We start from the raw sequence: 23,845 nt of genomic DNA on the forward strand, positions 1-23,845 counted from the left end.
CTTTCCTTTCCCCTACGGAGCTCGGATTCACGTCTGTCAAAGACCAAGAAAAAGAAAAGTCACTGTGAAACAGGTTTTCTGGCGCCACTGTCTCGACGAATCCACCCTCATGGGTTTCATCCCTAAACCTGAGAATAAATTTTGACCGATAAAAGTGTTTCTTTTCAAGCAGCAGCAGCAGCAGCGCGATCAGGTGAACGGATTTTTACTGTAACATCAGGAAAGCTGAGACGCCGGTGAGTCCGGGAAGCACAGGGGGAATTCAATCCTAATCCTTTTAGGAGCTAATTCCTCCGATCAAATGGCTAAAATCTAGAAATGGATCATTTTTAGTTTTCTATTGTGGTTGTCAGAAATACACTTAAGTGTGACAACAGCTTTAGGGAGCCTTCAGTCTGCTGATGAATATGCCTGAATGGAAGAAAAAAGCTATCACACATGTGAGTATCCACACCCAAACCCAGGTGACAGTCGTACTTGTGACTGTTTGTCTGCAGCTGTTAAGTGAAGAAAAGCATCATACAAGCTTATGTCAAAAAAATTACAAAAAAGCTCTTTTACGTCACGAGAAAACAGATTTCTACAGAGGAATGATGTTATTACGTTACGAATTACATTACAAAAATATGCAACATAAAATAAGTGACTGCATAAATATTCCAGTCAGTATTTAGTAGAGTCACCTTTGATTGTGTGGATAGGTCTCAATCAGGTTTGCAAAACTGCTCAATCGCTGGCAGGTTGTACGGGGACTCCAGTTCTCCACAACATTCATCTTGTTGTCTTTAACCCATTTCTTTGTAGCTTTCACTGCAAACTTTTGGTGATTGTCTTGCTGGAAAAGAAATCTTCTTCCAAGCTGTAGTTCTCTTGCAGACTGAATGAAGTCTTCCTCCTATATTTAGCCACATTCATTTTACCCTCTATGTTTACAAGCCTACCAGGGCCAGCTGCTGAGAAGCATCCCCACAGCATGATGCTGCCACCACTATGCTCCACAGTGGGGATGGTGTGTTTGTAGTGATGTGCAGTGTTTGGCATCTTGCCTGATGGCCAAAAAGCTTCATTATGGCCTCATCTGAACAGAGAACTTTCTTCCTCTTGACCATGGAGTATCTCACATACCTTTTGGTGAGCTCTAGTCCAGATTGAATCTAAGTTTTCTTCAACAGTGGCTTTCTCTTCGCCACTCTCCCATAAAGCTTTGACTGGTGAAGAACCTGGCCAGTACTTGTTGTCTGCAGAGTCTCTCCCATCTCAGCGACTGACATTCCTTCAGAGTAGTCATAGGTGTCTTGGTGAACTCTCTCCTTAGTCTCCTTCTTGCACGCTCACTCAGTTTGTGAGGACGGTCTGATCTAGACGGATTTACCCCTGTGTCACATTCCTTCCATTTCTTGATGATGGATTTAACTGAACTCTGGTGGATGTTCAGTGGCTTTGAAATTATTTCCTATCTGTCCCCTGACTTATACTTTTCAATAACCTTTTCCTCCGAGTTGCTTGGAGTGTTCTTTTGTCTTCATGGTGTAATAGTAGCCAGGAATACTGATTAAGCAGGGACTGGAAATTCCAGACACAGGTGTCTTTATACTTCTTTGTAGAAATCTCTTTTGACTTTGATAAAAAAAAAAAAAAATGTATATTTTTTTTTCAAAAAAGCCAAATTAGATTGACCATGACTGTTTTATAACTTCAATTAAAGGGTAAATATCCACTGGGATGGATCCTTTTTATTGACACTGTAAACTGTTTTAAATTCAAATAGTAGAATTTAAAGAAAAGGGGGACTTATTGTGATTAACATTTACAGAACTTCTGTGACTAATCTCTATTCAAAAAGTAAACGGTAGATGATTTTAGTTAAGAATATCAAGAATAAGGTTAACCATGAGGACTTGAATTTTTTAGCTGGCTAATGGCACTCATCCCTAGAGAAAATGGGGCTCATAAATAAAGTATTAATGAACAAAATGTATATAATGAGGTTAAATACTGTATCTCCAGAGTGGAAACAGGTTATTTAAATGTCCCTCTCAGTCATACCCTGTTGTTAAAATGGAAATCTTGCCTCAATGTTTAACTGTATTTAAGCTTTAAGGCCAAAAGAGAAAACCAAAGGTTTACTGGACATTCACACTGATTAATGCACCGCCCAGAGGCTCGAGCAGATTTAAACTTTGGGATTTTTAACCATCAGTCTCTTACAGAACTATAAACAAGTCCTCCAAGTCTCTGACATGTGACTCTGCTCCTGATGACCATGAATGGAAACGGGATTTAGTGGAAACTGTGGCTCTGCTGCGGATGACTGAGCAGAAACAAGACGCTCTCTTTGTGTCTCCAAACTGTTCAGGATGAACGAGAAACAAACACAAACTGTGTTCATTACAATCTGTTCAGCATATTCCCTAGAACAAAAACACTCTATTTTAGCTGAGCAGAGGCACGTTTACTGGAACAAGTGGTCTTCACATGTTTATCCCCTCAGTTGTTCACTGGTTTTGAAAAGGACATTTATAGATGTGATCTATTTTGCTTGCCATGTTGTCTTTGGGTCAAAAATCCCCTCCCTGACTTTAATGGTCATGTTTTCTATTGCAGCTACTACTCTGATTCTGCTATGTAGATAAGTAAAAAAAAACAATGCATATTTGCAATATGGTGGTAGAAACACATCTCAAAAAAGTAGGGACAGGGTCATGTGTACTATGATGTAGCATCCCCTCTTCTAACAACAGTCTGGAAACATCTGTGAAGTGAGGAGGCCAGTTGATGGAGTTTAAGGAGAGGAATGTTGCCCCATTCTTGTCTGGTGAAGGATTCCAGCGGCTCGACAGTCCAGGACTTTCATTATTATGAGGCAGGCCAGTTCAGCACCCAGACTCGCCTCATGTGAAGCCATGTTGTTGTGGTGTGTGGTTTAGCAGATGGTAAACCTCTGCCCATCTTTACTTCTCAGAGACTCTGCCTCTCTAAAATGCTTCTTTTATACCCAGTCACGTAACTGACCTGCTGCCAATTAACCTAATTAGTTGCAAGATGCTCCTCCAGCTGTTTCATTGGTACCACTTACTTGTCCAACCTTTCCCTGTCCCATCCCTATATGTTTGAGATGTGTTGCTGGCATCAAATTCAAAATAAGCTAATATTTTTCATGAAATGGTAAAATGTTTTAGTTTCAACATATGGTATGCTGTTTGTGATTTATTGCGAATAAAAACGGGTTTATAAATTTTGCAAATTCTGTTTTATTGACATTTTACACAGGATCCCAACTTTTTTGGACTGGAGTGATGGTTAAAAATGGCACAGATAGATCAAATACATTTCAGAAAATCAAAAGTGAGAATGGACAGCTGCTGAAAAAAGCACACTTAGTTTCAATAACAAATACAATAAATCATAAAAGGTGGGATCAATATTTAGAGGAATGAGCTCAATTGTTAATCATGGCTCCACTGAATCTCAGCGTGCTCAGTCAATATCTGATCAATACCTTATTAAGTTCAATCAAGTGTGTTTGTGCAGGAATTAAAGAAATATATGAAGCAGTGAGGAGGTGGTGAAGAGGATTAAGATCCAATATGTGGTTCAGTTATTGAGCAGTACAGCTCTGTTTATTTTGATTGTTATATTTCTGTCTTAATGAAGCCAAACGGCTTCAATAATTGATTTATGTGATGATCTAAACTTAACAGCATTAGCATGTTCTCTGTCATGGTCCAGGTTTAATATGTGAGGCTGAACATTCCAGCGTCTGCAGGCACGTGTCGATGAAGCTCAGGAGCAGCGAAGCTTTCAAGTCTCAGCGAGCTTTTCTAAAAAGAAGTCGTGTGTCTTTTAAGCTGAAACGAATCCAATTAAGAGAGACGGCCTCTGAATGAATTTCTATCAGCAATCACATCTTCTCAATCTGCCGCAGACTGAATTAAACTGATCACATTAGGACTTCAGCCATGGGCAGGCATATCACTTAATCCTACAGCAAAGACTCCAGGAACTTAGTATTCTGGGAAGCACAGCGGTCTCAGTTTACCTCGATTTCATGTAGGTACGTGAGTCATCATCAGACCGCTGGAATTAAACACCTTCCCCAAAGGCTGTGAAAATGAGCCTCTGGCTCTGGAAATAAACGGTGTTATGAGTGCCTGCAGTGGGGTTTTTGTTTATGTCATGTTATTTCTTTGTGAAATAACCTCTCAGAGAGAGGTGAATAAATTACCAACAAGCAATCACAAATTTGAATAAAGCATCAAATCATGCATGACTTCATGACATAACATCGGTGATGCACATGCATTTACAGCAGGGGTGTCAAACTCAATCACAGAAGGGGCCGGATTCTGAATTTAGGTCTAACCTGAGGGCCTAACAAGGGTCCACATTTAACCAAACTGTCTACCTCATTTTTGCCAGTTATAAATTATGGGGGAAAAAAAATTGCACTCATAATAAATGATTTTGAGATTTAAAAAGTCAAAATGATAAGTTAAAAGGCAGAAAATCTGAAATAAAAAGTCTAACTTATTAGTCCAAAAGGTCAAAACACAAAATAGGATGTTAAAATATTGCTTTTAAAAGGCAAATATATAAAAAAGAATGTCACAGTCATGTTTTTAAGGCAAATGTATGACTTACAAGTTAAAAAGGTGCACCTAAGTTAAAATAATAAATTCAAAAGGTCAAAATATGAGATAAAAAGTCAACATTATAAATTGAATATGGTAAAAATATGAGATAAAAGCCCAAAAAAATCAGTTGAAGTCATAATTGTGCAATGCAAAATTGATAATATGAAATGAAAACACAAATGAATTTTGTTTCCCACTTTTTTTTTTTTTTGGTCTAATTATTTTTACTGTTTATTTTTTCACATTTTTATGACTTAAGGATATTTGATGTTATCAAGGTTAAGTTTAAGAATAGGATGCGATCTTGCGGGCCGGGTGTAACTGTATCTTGGGCTGGATTTGGCCCCCAGGCCTTGAGTTTGACACCCCTGATTTCTTAGAGTAAGTAATAACTAAAGGTGTTAAAGTCATCAGGAGTCATGAGTTATCAATAATCCTTGTGATATCTGCAGAGGTAAGTCTGCAATCAAAGGCATGAATGCATCAGGACTGAATGTCAGTAATGCACATGCATCAACCATGCCTTATTAAATACAGACATCTTTAAGATCCCACAAGGTTGAAATGCAAAAAGATTTCTAGTCAAGGTGAAATGTCTTCTGAGATCAATGAATCAGAAATCCGAATGAGTCAACAGAGCTGGAGCATCTTTGATTTAAAAGCTAAAACTCTGAGAGTAAGATTTAAGAGAGGTAGCTTCTTCTTGTACTCATAGGAACTCGTCATATTCTACACCCCAGCTAAATGACAAACATGACCTAAAGGCTGAGGGACACATCTTTATTTTTTACACTCCTGACCTGCTGAAGTCTAGGGCTGCAACGATTCGTCGACATGATCGTTTGTGTTGACTATAAAAGTTTGTCGACACAGGAATTCAAGTGTTGACGCGTCGTATTATTGTTTTTCATATTGGTAAAATTTAGTACCAGCCGATACTCATCTGTACTTGCAGTTCACTACAGGAGGTGGTGGGGGCAGTATCGCTCCCACTGTTTACATTATTCACAGAAACTGAGAAGAAGTTAAGCATGGCAGAAAGCACGGAGAACACACCAAAAAGCTGACCCAGAGCTTCTAAAGTTTGGGAACATTTTACAGAAAACAAACTGGCAAAACAAGTCAACTGCAAACTGTGTCAAGTCAAACTCTCGTACCATGGCAGCATACAGCAACGCACAAACACCTGAAAACATAAACACACTGTAGCTGCTGCGTCTTCAAATACCGCGAGTGGGTAAATTTGCAAGTTGCATGAATATCTTTTAGATCTTTTGTATTTAGTTACTGAGCCCTTTGTGCTTCAGGCACGAGGATTAATCCCAGTAGTCTACTTATAACGTTGGTGCCGTACGTTAATCAGTCAGAAAACCATCTTTGATATTTGCTAGGGTAACGGTTTCTTCAGTAACACTATTTAGTGTGCAGTTTGCTTTAGTTATCAGTTCAATACTTTTATATTAGAGGAAAAACAAACCTTGACGATGTAGCAACTTAACATGTCATGTCAATTTGCTAAAGTTTTGACAGGTGTGCATGCATAAGAAGGCGAGGCAAAACAGGGATCTAAAATAGTATGCCAAATAGCCACGATTAGTCGACAGATAAGTCGACATAAAAAATAATCATTTGTTGCAGCCCTACTGAAGTCCCAGTGTTTGAAAGCTCAGTTAGAAAATGAATTATTCTAATTTTAGCCTGACTGTGCAGAAATCCCTCCAGTTCTGCTTCCAGCTATTTTTACTTCTTCTTCTTCTACTCCTCCCTTTTCTTGTTTTCCTTCTGACCTGTACTTTACATGAATATTTTCAGACATTTTGCTGACATTTAACTTAGATCTCCAGACATTTAGCTGACAAAGAGCTGGTTTTTACCTCAGATGACTTTTACTAAGGCAGGGAACATCTGCTCCTTAAGGACGTCTTTTTTTAGTGTTTGTGTGAGTGTTTATATGCAGTAAAAGTTTAATTCAAGGCAAGGAGGTTGAAGAAAAAGTCATAATTGAATAGATATACTGAGTGGATAATGTTAGGGATGGAAATGAGCACTCAGGTACTTGAGTCTTTATTGCAGACATTGTTCAGCTGATGTGTCATGATTTGCACCCTGCACATGTTTAAGGTTACAATAGTTCAACTCTATTAGTGTAACCTCTTCTACCTAATCATTCTGGGTTCACCTAACTGAATATGCTGAGCAAAAACTAATAAGAAGTAAGAAAATAATGCACTTCAATCCGAGGTTTCAGAGGTTTTCATGTCTTCGGTAAAGCTTTGGATTTATCTGCACAGCAAGCTTTTTTACAGCAACAATACCCACAATCCACTGTGATTCCCTTAAATTACTGCTAATGATAGCTTTTCCATCATATTTCACACACAGACCTTTTCCTACATTTATCTTTATTGTAGTGTTTCTATTGTTACGCTGAAATGATGCTGTAGACTGCTTGTAAAGTGTCTCACAGTATGGCGGCGTTTATGGTCATTATTATAGTCTGACAGTTTGTTAGTGGGTACAATAATCTCTGTGGCACTCAAGGATTGTGGGTACCTTTTCGGGGGTTTTCTAGCAGCTAGAGGTTTTTCAAACTTACAAGCCATTCTGAATTTCCACTGGCCCCTTTTTTTTTTAAATTGGAAAATAACATTTCAATGATTTTTGCAAGCAAAATTTTACTTGCAATTTTACTTGCTTTACAGTTCTTTGCAATGTGAATACAGAAAAAAAATCCAACATTTGTGGACTCATATAAAACAGGCATAAGCAGGGGTGCAGGTGGTCTAGTGGTTTGAGGTGCGCCCCATGGGCATGGTCAGTGGTCTTGGTTCGAATCCCACCTGGGGCACTGTCGCAAGTCTCTCCCCAGCTCCCTTATCCGTGCTTCCAATTCTGTCCACTATCCTCAATAAACTCACAAAAAGCCCAAAAATAGATCTTAAAAAAAAAAAAACAGGTACAAGTGTAACACATACAAGATGAGACAAAAGACATGCTTAATTTATTCTCCTTCAGCTTGATCAAAGATGCACCAGCACTCTGAGAGGCTAGGGCACTTAGCAGTCATTTGGGAAAAATTTGCCTCCTTTTTGTGTACACTGACCTCATTGTGATAAACATCTATTCCAGAAATACTGGCCGAACATAATTAGAGTGAAACACAGGTTGCCACCAAAGTGGCTTGTAGAGTCACTGCAGTATTCACCATGGATGAAAGCCACCTGCATTTGGCATGTTGACGGGTGTTAACCCTACTGCCACCATTAAAGTTTCAGCCACACAATGGATTTTTGCAACCTCGTCATCACTGGTTTACTTCCATGTGTTTAGTTCTGCTGTAGTGCACACACGAGGAAAAAGCTCAGTCTGAGTTCAGTCATCAGCATGTTTAGCTACAATACCAAATATCAGCCAGGTAACTAACCAACTGTCCAAAGTTTGTCCAAAATTAATGTCTGTAATAACAGCAACATACAGCGAGTGTGTTGACTTTGCAAAGCAACTCTGTCAGCTTGTCTGGGGCTGCAAGCCGCAACAGATCAGCTTGGTTTGTCTTGCAGCAGTTTATATTCTAACAGCTTTCAAAAGGTGTGTTTAAAGTAGTGACTCACTTGTTCATGACAATTAAAAGAAGAGGTCTGTGGCTTTAAACATGACCAGAGCAACAGCTACAAACACCATCGCTCCATGTACTCTCCAGTACCTCTGCTAAAGTAACTCAAATGTGTTTAAAAGTGCTGTCCTGTGTTGACTTTTGTCTGAGGTGTCACAGAGACATAATTCTCAACATTTTTAGTAGATAAAGTACATTTCACTCTTAGTCAATGACCTGGCCATGACTGGCTGTGTATAACCAAAGCTAAATATGAGCTCATTTTTGTCTCCTCTTTGCTTTTCTGTTCAAAGCTACTCATCATCTTCATCTGATTTTTTTTATCACCTCCATGGTGAGCTCACACCCAGACAACCAGAGCACCGAATAACTTTAACAAGATGTGTGTGTGTGTGTGTGTGTGTGTGTGTGTGTGTGGGTGTTTTAATCTCAGCCTTTTAATTATGAAAATCATACAGACTGCTCTGGTGGAATCAATAAAAGCTGCACTCAGAGCTGCAGACACTGGGTAATAAAGGCTTGTAAGTGAATGGATTGGTTTGCATAATAATGTGAGAGCGCTGCTGTTCTTTTGATTACTGAAGCTGTTATTGATGATGGGTTTGAGTGAAGTGATTAGGTCTGCTGTGTAGCCCCACCCCCTCTTTATAGCTCACTCAGCCTCCTCTGTGTTCAAACTGTTGTTCAGTTGTTCTATAAACCAGAAAGGTCACGCCTGTCGTCCTCTGGTGTCACATGAATGTTCGCCTTTTTAATAAGGTTGTCTGATGTAAAGTCATCATGTCTGAGCTAGTATTATCACTCTGAAGGCTCATTTATGGGCACATGAATACGGACGGAGACTTTTGCCTGCATGACACATTAATTTTGTCTGCATTTTTGCCCAGTTTATGAAAGCTTAGGCAGAAAGGTTAAATGCTACACAAGATGACCATGGGAGCAGTGCCAAGCAATAATGCAAACAGTTTACGCCAGATGACGCCAGACCACTAAACCAGACTTACTCCAACACCCTACACAGTGAAATCATCAGTGTTAATTTAACTCGAAATGCCTTCAATTTACCACTTCTTCCAGGTTTCTAAAGGTTTATAATGCTGGTTTTAACTCCAAATGGAGTTAAATTTACACTTTAAGAGTTAAATACTGTGTGGCCAAACCACAGGTCATCAGTTGGTCTGTGGTAATACAACCCCATGGATAAAGAAAAGTTTACTTTTGAGATGGAAATCCACAGGATTTAAATTATACCACACAACCTTGGCATAAAATAATGAAGCTTCCAATTTCCTAATATACTAACCCATGACAGATGCAAAAGAATCTAGAAACAGTATCCCAGTCATGCTCGAGCAGGACCAAAATCTGCTTTTTCCAGTCCTCAGTCGGTCTATCTGTTAAATTTTGATTTAAGTGCACTCAAAAAAAAAAAAAAAATTAGCTACATGTTGTTTCTCCATGTATTTTCATTAGATTAGTCGATGTTGATTTGGACAGCTATTTTTAATTTTAGTCTTGGTCTTGTGATTACATGTCTTTTAGTTTTAGTCACATTTCAGTCATTTCTAACCTTTATAGTTTAAGTCTAGGTTTAGTCAAGAAAAACTCCAAAACATTAGTTTTAGTTCAAAGATAGTCCTCACATTTTAGTCTTTGCTTTTAGTCCAAGTATTTAATCTCTTGCCTAAATCCGGTACCAAGGCATGTTAAGGCCGGCTAAGACTACACAACTTCAGCCAGATTTAGCCCGACTGCAATGTCGCAGCTCACCGTCAAATCTCATCGAACGTCGAGAATGACAAACGGTCTTGTAGTGTGACATAATTAATGACACGTCTGCAACCATGGTTTAACAAGACAAGCATGTCAGAATTTTTCTTACATGGTCGAGTTTGACACCCTGACCTGACGTTAACCACATGAATCCCAACAGGAGATCATTTGCTTCTTATCTTTGCATCATTATTTACAAGAACCCTTTTTTCTCCCTTCAGAGAACTAATGTGTACATTTTTTAATTTTATTTACATTATGTTACATATATCTGAAGTTCTATCTGAAGGAGAGCCGGTCCATATTGTCCACCTCTTGATACATCCATACTTATCATTCATTATCCAATCCATAAGTATTTCTATACAATCACTTGGCGCTTCTGTTGTAGAGTCACTGACACTCTTTGACCCACCTCCCCAGACAACCTTTGAACTCTCATTCAGTCGCGGAGTCAGTGGTGACATCAGCATACAGTGAGAGGTCAGAATCACTCTTGTAGTGTGGCCACATTGTCAGCCAAGACAGGACAAGATTTTTGTTGCACAATCTGACATGGCGCTGTCGTGAACAACCAAAAAAATCATGTAGTCTGAGCCGGCCTTTAAGTGTGTTCTGTACACCCTTCCAAACCTGGGGTCCCTGATTTCTACACGAGAGGAAGAGAGATACAGATGCATTATTTTTTGATGGATTTACCCACTGTGGAGAAATATCACAGATTTTGAACGTCTGACAAAAACTATATTACATTTTAGTCTAGTTTTAGTCATCTCAGATCTATTTTTGTTCGTCTTCATCTAGTTTTTGTCATGGAGAAAAAGGCTTTGGACAAACATTTTTAGTCATAGGTTTAGTCGACAAATTAACACTGACATTAGTTCAAAACACTACATTAAAGCAATGCTTAAAACCTTGTAGAGAGAACTTCTAATAATTAGGTAACTTGGTCATTTTCATTGAATTAGAGCTATGAAAACTTCTGCATATAGGTTAAGTGTTAATTTAGGGACTAAATCACAACTTAAGTTGATCCTTCACATAAACTTTATTTGTTAATTCAAATGCACTAAATCAAACATGAACACTGACCTAAAAACTTTTAATATGAGTAGCTTCATTGCTTATCAGTTCAATGGGTTCTATGCCTGAATAGCTTCTGTATTTGACATTAGGCGACTCCCAAACCTCCAGTCAGGAGATTGAACACAGAAGAGAACGGCGTATGATGGCAGATTCGTTGCGGTTTACTCACCGTTTGCATGAGCTACCCGAGCTGACTGTCAATGACAAGTAAATTCAGCTGAAGATGTACATTGTAGCACACAGCAATGATGTCCAGAAGTGGATGCCATTATGATAAAGATATACACAAAAAAACAATCGAAACAAACAAACAAACAAAAAACTGACGAATAAACACAGTATAGGATGGTTTAGATTCTGTTTTGGCAAAGCACGTATCGTACCGTGTAAAGTGGTCTTATTTTCCACTGGAAAAATGTCATACCCTAACATGCATAGAGCCTATTGTGACATTACCTGAGCTATCGCAAATGTGCACGGCCCCCTTTCAGTGAAAGCTAGAGCAAACCCATCTGATCACACAGAGGTTATATGAATTGTTTTGAGTTTATACAAAACATATTCATGTTGGGTATGGTTATTATTCTTAAATAGGTGTGAACATTCAATTATTTTGAGTGTGGCTAATTGTTAACAAAACTGTAATAAAAGTGACTTTTCTTTTTGCCATGACCTCAGTGTTTCCCTAACATTCACCGTACTCTGCCTCGGCCGCCCAAGTGTAATTGCTGACCCTTTTCTGTTTGCTTTTTAGATCCATGCATCCAAGACAGACAGAGAGAGTGAAATAAGAGAGCATGGTGGAGGTATGTCCCTCCTATAAATCCACAGACTGAGATTCATGTCTCATGTTCAAACTGAAGCTTCTTATTCCTTCAATTTGATCATTTCTGCCGCTGATGCTGTAGTTCATGCACACCACCAACAAGCCTCCACACAAACAGAATATTTAATGAAACGTATGATTGTGAGTAATGTTATCTGAGCTACTTTAACATGCTCCTAATGACTACTGCTCCCTAAAAGATTACCTCTTAACTAAATTAGTTTTGTATTTAATGTTGCTGGTCTTCTTTTAAACCTGATAAACTGGTGACAGCCAAAGGCCAGTCATTCTAACAAATACCAATGAAAGGTCACGTTCTCTCCATTTTACTCCTTTTCCCCTTAAACGTCCATAAAGACTGAAGAACTGCCACAGTAAAGGTCAGATTTAGTGAGGAGTCCCACTTGGACTGTTTATCTGTGGAAAGTGGGTTAATTGTAATTATAACTTCTGCCACTTAATTCTGATCCCATCTGCACTGACCACAACGCTGGTTTTCCCCCTTGAGTTGGGCTCTAATTTCACCCGTCGATCACATTGCTGGTGTCATCAGGACACAAACTTCTGCTCTCATTTTTACAGAAGTTAGTGTCGCTCTACTTCACAGACATTCCAACTGTCTGCAAAAGGGGCCAGAGGACATTTAACATCAAATTTGGAGGCAAAGACAACCAAGAATACCGACTGTGTCATTCCAAACAGGAGAGGAAGAAGGTCTGAAAACCAGCTGAGAAATAAAAACAGACAACAGCCGGTTATAACCCAGTATAGTGAGACAGAGACGGTAAAGAAGGAGCTGATGAATTCACGCCACAGCGCTGTGAGCCTGCATGTAAAGAGACGTCCTCCTGCTCACTCAGCTGTTTGTTGTGTATGTTTGGGAGCTGTGTGTCCACGACTGTATATTTAACACTCAGCTATTCTGACAGCAGGAAACTTGTGTGTAGTTCCTGTGTGTGTTGTTACTGTGAATGTGTGTATGTGTGAGGTAGCAGGCCTGGATGCGAGGGATTTAATTGAGCGTGAAAGACAACAGATGACCTCTGGTGCTTCAGCGCGGCCGCCAATCAAACATCTGCTGGCCCGAGGCTCAAGGACGACCGCAAAGCGCCCCAACATGGAAACAGCCTCCCACAGCCCTTCATGCCCACATTCACCTGTGGACCCAGTCTGGTACTCGGCAGGCTGAGGAGGATCTTTACTGTAGCGTGTTCAAATCTGACAGCTAGAGCCAGAGAGATGAAGAGGTCTGCTGTTGTGGTTTTCACTCAATATGAGCATTATGAAAGGAGCAATGGAAAAGCTGTGAAAGGTGCAGGAGAGTAGGAGATGGTTTGACGTTTTGCTGTCAAACATCTGAGTTGTGTCTGTTTGACAAAGAAAACATTTCCCGGTATGACCTTTTTCAATAGAAAAGGCTTTCAATAATATAATAACAGGGGAATGTTACTGTAAAGAGCTTGTTGGAAACAAATGTGCTTGTCATCAAACTTCACTTTAGCAGAGCAACGATAAGACGAGGTCTACCATGACAATGTTGGGAGTTACAGTATTTACAGCCGCTCCTTTGACTCTGAGTCACAGCCACAGCCCACTTTGTTGAGTCATTTTTGACCAAAGACAAGCAAGTCACTTTAAACACACCCTCAGACAGCGACAGTGCCGTGAAACAGAATTTGCTTTCTTCCTGATCTCTTGTGTATTTTTGCACATTTGTCACACTTACATTTTTCAGATCATCAAACTAATTTCTAATAATACACAAAGATAATCTGAATAAATACAAAGTGAGGGTTTAAAATTATGATTTCATTTATTAAGGGGAAAAAATCCAAACCTACCTGGTCCTATGTGAAAAAGTCATTGCCCCCTAAACCTATAACTGACAGTGCCACCCATGTCCACAACAGCGAGCAAGCGTTTGTGATAACTGGAAACGAGTCTGATGCCAGCCTTACACCAGAGGACTTTGCTAAAACTCTCAAAAACTGACATCTAAGACCCTCTCACATCTAAAGACTTGTCAACAAGGCGTTGACTTTTTAGTCTCAGCCCAAGATTTTGCAAAGACTGGTGGTCACTAACTACAAGACTAGAATACGATTCCTTTTGAGATCATTTCCCATCATGCATCTGGTGGAAATTCACAAAATTAATTTTTGAGCAGAGAACAAGATATAGAATGAGATGGAGATCACATCTGATTTATTATCTCTTATAATCTGATGTTTTTAAATCATTTACATCAAGTAGAAACTAAAGGAAAGTTAAAAACCAAAGCAACTTTGCATGCAACAACTGAAGAACTATCCGGGAAACACTTCAGAACAAAAGTACCGTATGAAAACGTGAGTAGTCTCACCACAGAAACAAACTGATCGAGCTTTTACTTTGAAAATCTCAGTGGTGGTTTACCGTACCTTTCATGTCAGCCTGGAATGAACTGACAGACAAACACACAGGTGCAGAGATGTGACTGCAGCTCTGAGCAGAAAGGTTTTCCACCTCTTGAGTTCTGAGCGAACATTCAGAGGCTCTAGAATGATCTACACTCACGTTCATATTTTGAAGAATGAAGTGATTTAATGTGCCAAATGCACAACACCGGCTCCCATTGGTCCGGGACAACAGTCGCATCATTGAGAGACACAATTTGCATACGACCAGACTTACAACAATATCAAACACATTTGATGTTGTTGTAATGCCAAGACTGAAGAAAGACTGCTCTCAAACAGCAAAGTCTTATGATCACCTTACACCTAAGGACTGAGACAACAGGAGCAAGCTGCGACTTTAGAAAGACTGTCATAATTTTACTCCAACTTTTGAATTTTGCCTGCAACTTTGAAATCGGAGGAAAAGTAATTAGGTGTAAGGCAGCCTTTAATCGTCAATGTGGAGGAAGAATTCAATGTTCCATCAATCACAGCAAGTAGTCCAGGTCCTGAAGCAGCAAAGCAGCCCCAGACCTTCACACTACACCACCATGTTTGACTGTTAGCATGATGTTCTTTTGATGAAATGCTGTGTTAGTTTTACTCCAGATGTAACGGGACGGGCATCTTCCGAAAGGTTCCACTTTTTTCTGAGAATATTCTCCCAGAAGTCTTGGGGGTCATCACGATGGTTGTTATCATATATGGGAAAAGCCTTTGTGTTCTTTTTGGTCAGGAGTGGTTTTGACCTCAGAACTCTCCCATGGATGCCATTTTTGCCCAGTCTCTTTCTTATTGCTGAATCGTGAACTCTGACCTTAACTGAGTCAAGTGAGGCCTGCAGGTCTTTAGATGTTGTTCTGGGTTCTTTTGGGACCTCCTGGATGAGTCACTGATGCGCCCTTGAAGTCGTTTTGGTAGGCCAGCCACTTCTGGGAAGCTTTGCCACTGTTCCAAGTTTTCTTCACTTGTGGATAATGGCTCTCAGGAGTCCCAAAGACTTAGAAATGGGTTTGTAACTCTTTCCTGACTGATAGATGTGAATGACTTTGTTTTTCATCTATTCTTGAATTTCTTTAGACAGCACCATGATGTGTTGCTTTTTTGGATCTTCCAGTCTTCTTCACTTTGTTAGCAAGGTTCTATTTAAGGGATTTAACAGGTCTGGCAGTCTTTGAGCCCGCGTGGAACTGATCTCAGCTTTCCACAAAAATAAGTGGTTAATCATAATTCATAATTTAACGAGGGGGCAAGTCATTTTCACATGAGGCCAGGTATGTTCAGATGGCTCTTTCCCCTTGATAAATGAAACCATATATAAATCGTATTTTACATCTTCTCAGGTTATCTCAGACTAGAATCAAAATGTGTTTGATGATCTGAAACATTTATGTGTGAAAAATAAGCAAAAAATAAGAGATCAGGAAGGGGGCACATACTTTTCATGGCACTGTATCTTTAAGAGTGAGAAAAGTTTAAAAGAGTTTAAATTAATTCATGACTACTGGGATGCTCTAAAATCATGCCCTGTCCCTACAAGGAGCTGGATGTTATTTCAGGTGTAATGCTGTAACTATCCAAGCTGGTGGTGATAGTTAAATCACTGTTGGTGGTCTGTTGTTGCAGGCTACTTTTGATTGTGCAACCAAATCACAGCTACCACGAACAAAGTAATGAGACCTTTGAGGATCTTTACCAAAGGACTCCTTGTCCACAGAGAAGAAAACATCTTAAGCAAGCACTTCAAGAAATAATGATAGTATTTTAGACACTGAGCTCAAGATTAACCTGGTCAAATTTGACAGATTTTAAACCCCACAAGGGCTAAAACGGTTTAAAAACCTTGCAAAGATTGGCTTGTTTCATGTAAAAATAGCAAGAGTTCACATCAAAAACACTCCAATATATGAATAAAAAGCTCCATCTAACTGTATCCTCTATACCACGAGCATGATGAACTGAAATGATCAGGACCTTATACTCCAGATGAGTTAATCCCAAACAGTCACAGCAGCTGCTGGAGTCAAACAGCTGCTTTAATTCACAATAACAAGTAAATGAGCCCCAGATCAGCAGCATCACGCCGTGGCCCATCCCTCTCTGGCTATGACAATGTGAAATCTGTGTCGTCTCGCTGATTGGTCTTTGGCTGCATCACTCGAGCAGAACTGGGTGGCTGATTGGTCGATCAGGTCCGGTGGGCTCGAAGGTTCAGACAGAGAGCAGATCAATGGCCGCCGCCGTGCAGGCTTGCTCACCGACGCACAGACGTGGACTCTGTTAGACTCTGTCACTGTCACACACAAACACAGCGGGGTACGGCAAGGCTGCACGCACACAAACACAAGGCGAATTTAAAAAACAACCCCCTACCAGACTCGTTGTTCTCTGAATCCATCCTTTTAGAGGCGAAGTGGAGGACGGCCTGCCAGGTGGACCTCGACGTCTCTCTCTCCCTCTCTGTTTGTTTCCACCCTTTCTCCCCCTCTCTCTCACTCCCTCTCTCTCCCCCCTCAGACACTGTCTCTCATCTCTGACCTTGCAGTGTTTGTGTTTCCCCTCGCCAGCAGCAGCAGAAGCAGCAGATCGGCTGCAGGTGAAGCTGCAGAGTCGAATCTAAACGGCTACAAACCCCCCGTCAGAGCTGAAACCCCCACTGGAGAGAATCGTAGGGAAGAGAGGGAACATGTCACACATACACAGACGCACCAATACAGATCGACTGGGACTGCAGTGGTCTGTGTTTGTGTCTGTGCGTGACGGGTTGAAGGTGTTTTAATCATCCTGATTGGAGTATAATTATGCAGATTAACAGAGAGCAACGGCTGTTGCAGGAATTCAGCATTTTTCAATGCATGTCTGCAGACCGTCATGGTTGTGTAACTCAACGTCACTGATTCAAGAAGAGTCCGTGCTTCTGTCAAGAGTTTGGATCATAATTTTAGCTTCTTTTAATCATGGAAAAAGAGAGAGACTAGACAACTGCTATCCTTTATGCCATAAACACTCATTTTACCCATGGGTTAGGGGAAATGAAGCCCACCATCCCTTCCTTTGCAGCACAGCATGAGCTCTGCCCCGTCTACCAAAACAGCTCTCATTTTAATTTAAGTGAGGAGCAGAGAAACCATCGCACATCTCCAGCTGATGACAAGAAGTCAACAGTGGCTGCCCCTCATTGCAACATGACAAACTGATTTAATCAACGGAAATTCAGGTACAACAAGACGATAATTATAATCTCAAAAACATTCAAAACAATAATTGTGATTTTTGCCATAATATAGCATTTCTGAGACTGTACTGTTTAAACCAGTGGTTCTCAACCTTTTCAGCCTACAACTCCAAAATTAAGGTGTCAGAGGCTGGGGACCCCCACTGTACCGTAGGTGTAAACACAACCATGAACAGTCAAGAACGGTCATGTGCAGACAAGACCACATAAGGGGGATAAATAGGAGAGCTTCCTGGACCCAGCCAGACTGGGGGACCATGGAGGTCAGCAAAATCATGGTACATGTAAAGTTCAGCTATCCATATTTTACATTCACCTGAATAAAAGCCACTCTTACCATATAAACATTTATTTTTTCATTCTTTTGTGCTGTAGTAAATAGCCTTCTCAAAAATGTAAACTCTTTTTCTTAAAAAGAATTAAACTGTGTTTAAATGGCTAAAATGGGAAAAAAAGCCAGAAATCAGTGGAAAAGGTGCTGAAATGTAATTTTGAAAGTAGCACAACTGGGTTTTAAGTGGCAAAAATAGATAAATGTGGCAAAATAATAAGCAAAAAATGGGTAGAGGCAAAAATTGGCATTAAGGTGCTAATAGGGGATTAAAACATGGCTGAAATTGGTTTAAACAGGCAAAAATGGGTTAAGAAAGGCAGAAATATAGGCAGAAATTGGCAGGAATGGGTCAAACTGGCAAAAAATGTGCATGAGGTTGCCGCTTGGTCGTAACGCAAGCAAGAAGAGACAAGAGGCCAGTTCAATTATGGTGGAAGACATTAGCGTGGATGCTGCTAAAGCTCCAGTTTTATCAGAACTTGATGACATTTCTTCGTTAAAAGAAGAACAAAGAACAGCAGTGAGTTGTTTTCTTTTCAAAAATGACAAAAGTCGTGTACTGACATGTCTACAGTCACCAGGGTTCACGCTATACAGTTATCTATGGAGTTCACTGCTCAGTAGTGGCTATGACGTCATGTGTTCTGTTGCTCTGATTGGCCTGTAAAGATGTGACAGATCGTTCATCCAATCACCCTCCAGGTTTATTTTCAAAGGCTCTGCCCTTTCCCAAACATCTGTCTGTGGGAGGTTTACCAGATGGATGTGTGAAACAAATCCATCCGGCGTGTCAGGTTAATCAAAGTATCAAAGTATTGAACCTTTCAACTATTTCATGTTTTTCACTCTCCTGTTGCTTGATTTTTAACAAGTTTGGTCATGTTTTTCTAACTGTTGATTTAACTTTACATTAACGTTGTTTAGACTGTACATAAACACGGCTCATGTTTTAGTTTGTTTTTATATCTTAGGCAACGAGTAGGAGTGCACGTTTTATTGGATTTTGATTAAAAAAAAGCTTTAGTTTAGGTGCTTTTAGATAATCTTGTAAAGAAGATGGATTGACCAGATAACACGTTTGTCATTAGGCAAAGCTCCAGTCTGAAACGGTCACCGTGTTAGTGGGTGTGAAGTGAGCCTGATATACAACGTAGCTAACATAAGCAGTTAGCTCTGCTGCGGAAAGTCTATGTTGGGACAGTGTCCTCTGAAAGATTTCCCCAATTAGGTGGCAAAAAGCATGGAAGAACATGGGACTAGGTCTGTTAACCACAAGTGTGGCATCTGGATTTCAGCCCAAAAAGTAGAAAGACTTTTAATATTACTTTTGTGACAATAGACTGATTTTTTACACCTTTTCACAGTCTTATCATTTTTAATTTTTCCATCCAGTGAGATTTACCCCAGAAATTCCTTGTCTGTCACTCATACTAGCTGTTCATTTCATCATTTGGCTACTAATAAAATAGGTGTCAACAAATAAACCAAACAAAGCCTCCAGTGGAGCTCTGGCTCTTTCTCCTGCTGAGAAACTCTCCGGTCGGCGTGATCAGACATTCTTTCCACAGACTTTAACAAACATCATCTCACATCCAAAAAAGGACAGACTGCAGAGCGAGAGGATCACACACGGTGAGTGTGAGGACTGCTACTGAGTTAGCCACACAGCCTCTGAAAACAAAGACATAAAGAGGAACAAGGTGAGCTGACATTCACACCAAACTTGGATCTTTATGTTGGACTCACTCAGTGTCTGTACCTGATGAGTGAGCAGCAGGAAAAGATACTTAAAGCAATGTCCCTGAGACGGAGGGCACTGTAAGAGCTTCAGTTTTACAAGAGCAGGAAAAGTGGCATACACACTTAGAGTTGCAGCTAAACCAGATGAAAAGAGACTTTACTGAGTTTAACAGGAAACCTTTAAGTTTGTGTAACACCAGACAGTTTGACAGTAACCCAGAAACTTTCTGGACACTGACACTGGACTTCGCCTTAGCACAGGGGTGTCAAACTCAAGGCCCAGGGGCCAAATCTGGCCCGTGGTAAAGTTAGACCCGATCATATCATGTTTTTACTTTAACCGGCCCACCAGTACGAGGTCTGCAGATTTCCTTCAGTAACATGTAAACTTAACCTGGATGATTTTAAATATCCTCAAGTCAAAAAAAATAGAAAAAGTAAAAAGATAAATAATGAAATAAATACTCAGAAATGAGGGGAAAGAAGTCAATTTGTTTTCAGTTAGTATTTTGTATCTCACCATTACGCATCAAATTCATGAATTGAATTTTTATTCCTATTTTGCTCTTTTAACTCATGATTTTAACTTTTATATCATATTTTGACATTTAAAACTCGTAATTTTGAGTTTTATCTCATATTCGGACGTATCAAACTCACAATTTTGAATTTATTTCATATTTTGACCTTTGAAACTCATGATTTTAAATCTTATCTCATATTTTTACTTTTATAACTCATGATTTTGCATTTCATATCAGATTTTGACCTTTAAATCTCACAATTTTGAATTTTAACGCATATTCTGACCTTTTACACATAAATATTTTGAATTTTATTCCATATTTTGACCTTTAAAACCCACGATTTCAAAGACTGCCTCATATGTTGACCTTCGAATCTCACAGTTTTCAATTTTATCTCATATTTTGACTTTTAAACACTCACACTTTTGAATTTTATTTCATATTCTGACCTAAAAGACTCAAAACATTCAATTTTATACCATATTTTGAACTTTAAAATTCACAATTTTGAATTTTTTTTCATATTTTGACTTTGAAACTCATGATTTTGCATCTTATATCAGATTTTGACCTTTAAATCTCACAGTTTTGAGTTTTATCTCATATTCTGACATATTAAACTCAGGGATTTTGAATTTATTTCATATTTTGACCTTTAAAACTCATGATTTTAATGTTCCATCTCATTAATTTACCTTTAAAGACCATTATTTAGACTAATAATTTCGTGTTTTGACCTTTTATAACAACTAAGTTGGGCTGTGATTCATTGGCACAGTTGTCCTCAGCTCAAAGCAAGGACTTTTCTGTCATTTTAATGAAGAAATTATTTCTGCCCCCAAGACCCTATAATAATTCCCCTTAAATGTCTAAGATAAAATAATGTCCCTTCACACTAAAGATTTCAAACTGAATATCCTGGTCAGCACTTTCAGTCGTTCTTATTGTAAAAAATATGTTCACTTAGCTCTCGGCCTGATATATTATTAACTGAATCAACATCAACGTATCAATAGAAATGACAATGTCTTACCTATATGGTCAATTAAACTACAACAATATCTTTAAAGACTAATATGCCTCCCAGTCCTGGGGCAGATTATGCCTTTTAAAGTAGATGAGCCTGTCAAACCAGTTTCTTTAATGGTGGGAAAAATCCTGATCAGCATATTAAAACTAAATTAACAGTGCAGGCCTGATTTCCAGTATTAGCAGGTATCAGCCCTGCTGACAGAAGTCTAATGTGCATGCCCTGATGTTAGTGACAGATGTACATCTGTTACTGGCCAGCTAGTTCACCTCACTGCTGATTCAGTGGAAAAGTCATCTTTAGACAAGCAAAAGCAAAAGTCTGTCAGCAATCTGGGCATCTAAGAGCCTCTCTGACACTGATCAAGTACATGTTCCTGTGACGTTTCAAAAGAAGAGACTACTAACAACTATTCAGATCTCATTACTCATTTGAAAAACAGATAAAAATGTACTAAAAAAAAACAAGAAAAAAGCATTTAAATCTGCTCAGCTTCACTGTTATTTTCAACACTGTTCTTGAAACATGAGAAAGACACAGCTCTGTATGTTTGAAAAGTTTCCCACCAAGTCTCATGAGTTTACCAGCGAACAACCGTGTTTGTTTGGACTTCAAAAGCCCGTCACTTCCTTTCACTTCATTAGAATATCCAAAGGAATACTGCGCACATACAGGCGTGTTTTAATTCTATCACAGAGAACACAAAGGTATGGGCTCAGAAATTTCACATGCTGCTGCCGTTCTGCAGCCTTCACCTGCTCAACATCTCAGAACCGACGGCTGTCTGATGTTGATAGAGATGCAAACAAACATCCGAGTACAAACCAGAAGAAAACAGTGAAATCCTTCCAGAGGTGCAGGGAAGCAGTGAGCCGAGTGTGTCACAACAAGCAGACAGAGATAAAAGCTTCTCTCTCTGCAAAGATGCGACCGGCAGAGGAAACAGAGGGAGGCGCTTCTCCTTTGAAGTTATATTTAGGCCAAATCCTCCTTTGCAGAACAAACCGTCTTCCACTGTGCATACAAATCACGGCCAACAGCTGAGGGAGGAAACCGCTGCACACATACAATTAGCAGGCAGAGCTTCAAAACAACGGCGGCCCGCTGGGTTTGATCCACTTTGATTCCTCCTGCATCCCAAACGCTTCTGTTCCACCTGGGAGACCGATGCATGCTGGGTGGCTGGGATCTCACCGGACCCAGGGTTTAAGACGTGAACACACAGAAAGCTCGCTGCAGGCAGACCATGATATCAGCCTGGAAATGTGAAGCACATTACACCGGTGTGGCATGTAAACATTTCAGACAGAGTCACAACAGCATCAGGGACAGAAAACAGGATTGTTTCTGTTTTACTAGATCTACCAACATCTACCAAGCTCAGCAGCAATCCATCTGTGAGCTGGTGCTTCAGATACTCTCCAAATAAGAGCAGAATATGTTGGAAAGTGAGGACATTTTAGCATTCTGCTTCTCAGTCTGTGCTCAGTCATGTTTAAGAAAGAACTGCTCAACTGCAGAAAAGCATTCATGGAGAGGGCTAGACAGGTGAACCGTGTGACCATAATGGCTGTAATCCCTTAAAATCCACCACTTAAATTCTATGTGAAATATTGCATGGCTGAGTTGAATACTAAAGTCTGGTAAGATGTGTAAATTATTGCAAGTTGCCTTGCTTTGAGGAACACGGAAGCCAGCTAAAGGATTTCAGTGGGATCCCTAAGTAGCACTACATAGCAGTAAAATCAGTCAGGCCCATAATTCTAGTAAACAGCTCTATCTAAATTGTAACACAGCCATGTTCCACTAGAAGCCACTGTAATTCCAGTTACAGATACTGCATGGCTGCTATAATGCTCCACAGCAGGGATATAAACAAGCACAGTGAACAGGCAGCATGGATAGCATGTCATCTAAGCAGTGTGGTTTTGCAGTATCTTGACCCAGAAAATGAGGACGAAGTTCTTTGTAAGCTTTGACAAGACATACAATCCCTCAATCAGAGCAACGAGTAAGGACTTTCAGAAACACTGCTTTCCCACTAAAATTAGCGTGTAAAAGCGGGTTTTTTTAAACGCGGGTAAACCAGCGAGCAATCGGCAAGTGACTCCTTTCCCATTGCTAGCAGACCCGGGTCTGATCGCCAGCAGACGAGCTGCGTGGCTGTTTTTTTGTTTTCCTCTGGTGCGTCATCAGCGCAAAGAAACACAGCTAGGTAAACAATGGAAAGGAGCATGGAAGCCATGGTCAACTATTTTCTGTACTTTGTACTTTTGTCCCTCTTTCAAAATATACAAACTCAGCACAGACTGAACGACTTTCGAGGGCTGATGATATGAAGGTGGATGGAAAAGAGTCGCAGAAGTTACAGACGGAGGAAACAACAATGACGGAGGAGACAACAAGGCTCGTCCCTCTGCTGCTGGCGTCCTTTTGTTGCCCCAAGTCAGGGGCGCGATATTATGATGTAGGCACGTTACGCCAAAGTCATCCCGCGTTCACCCTTACCCGACGTTCCCACTGGGGCCGATCGGAGGCGAGCCGATAAAAGGGTCAGTTGCAGGGTCAGTCGACGCGCTGAATGCCTTTCCCACTGCCAACAGGAGCTG

At 40.0% G+C, this 23,845-nt stretch overlaps 1 protein-coding gene across 4 annotated transcripts in view; it reads right to left on the reverse strand.

Annotated features, from left to right (window-relative positions):
* efr3a (EFR3 homolog A (S. cerevisiae)) overlaps positions 1-23,845 on the reverse strand; it is a 172,027-nt gene that overhangs the window by 134,935 nt on the left and 13,247 nt on the right. Inside the window, exon 1 of one of the 4 annotated variants that reach the window (XM_041803479.1) lies at positions 16,744-16,802. The exons of the other annotated variants lie outside the window; for them this stretch is intronic. Coding sequence (XP_041659413.1) covers positions 16,744-16,768 — 25 coding nt within the window. The 5' untranslated portion in view covers positions 16,769-16,802. Of the gene's footprint in view, positions 1-16,743; positions 16,803-23,845 lie in introns of those variants that run through there. 4 annotated transcript variants of the gene reach the window in all.

This window comes from Cheilinus undulatus, linkage group 13 (genome assembly GCF_018320785.1).
Source record: "Cheilinus undulatus linkage group 13, ASM1832078v1, whole genome shotgun sequence".
NCBI classification, from domain to species: domain Eukaryota; kingdom Metazoa; phylum Chordata; class Actinopteri; order Labriformes; family Labridae; genus Cheilinus; species Cheilinus undulatus.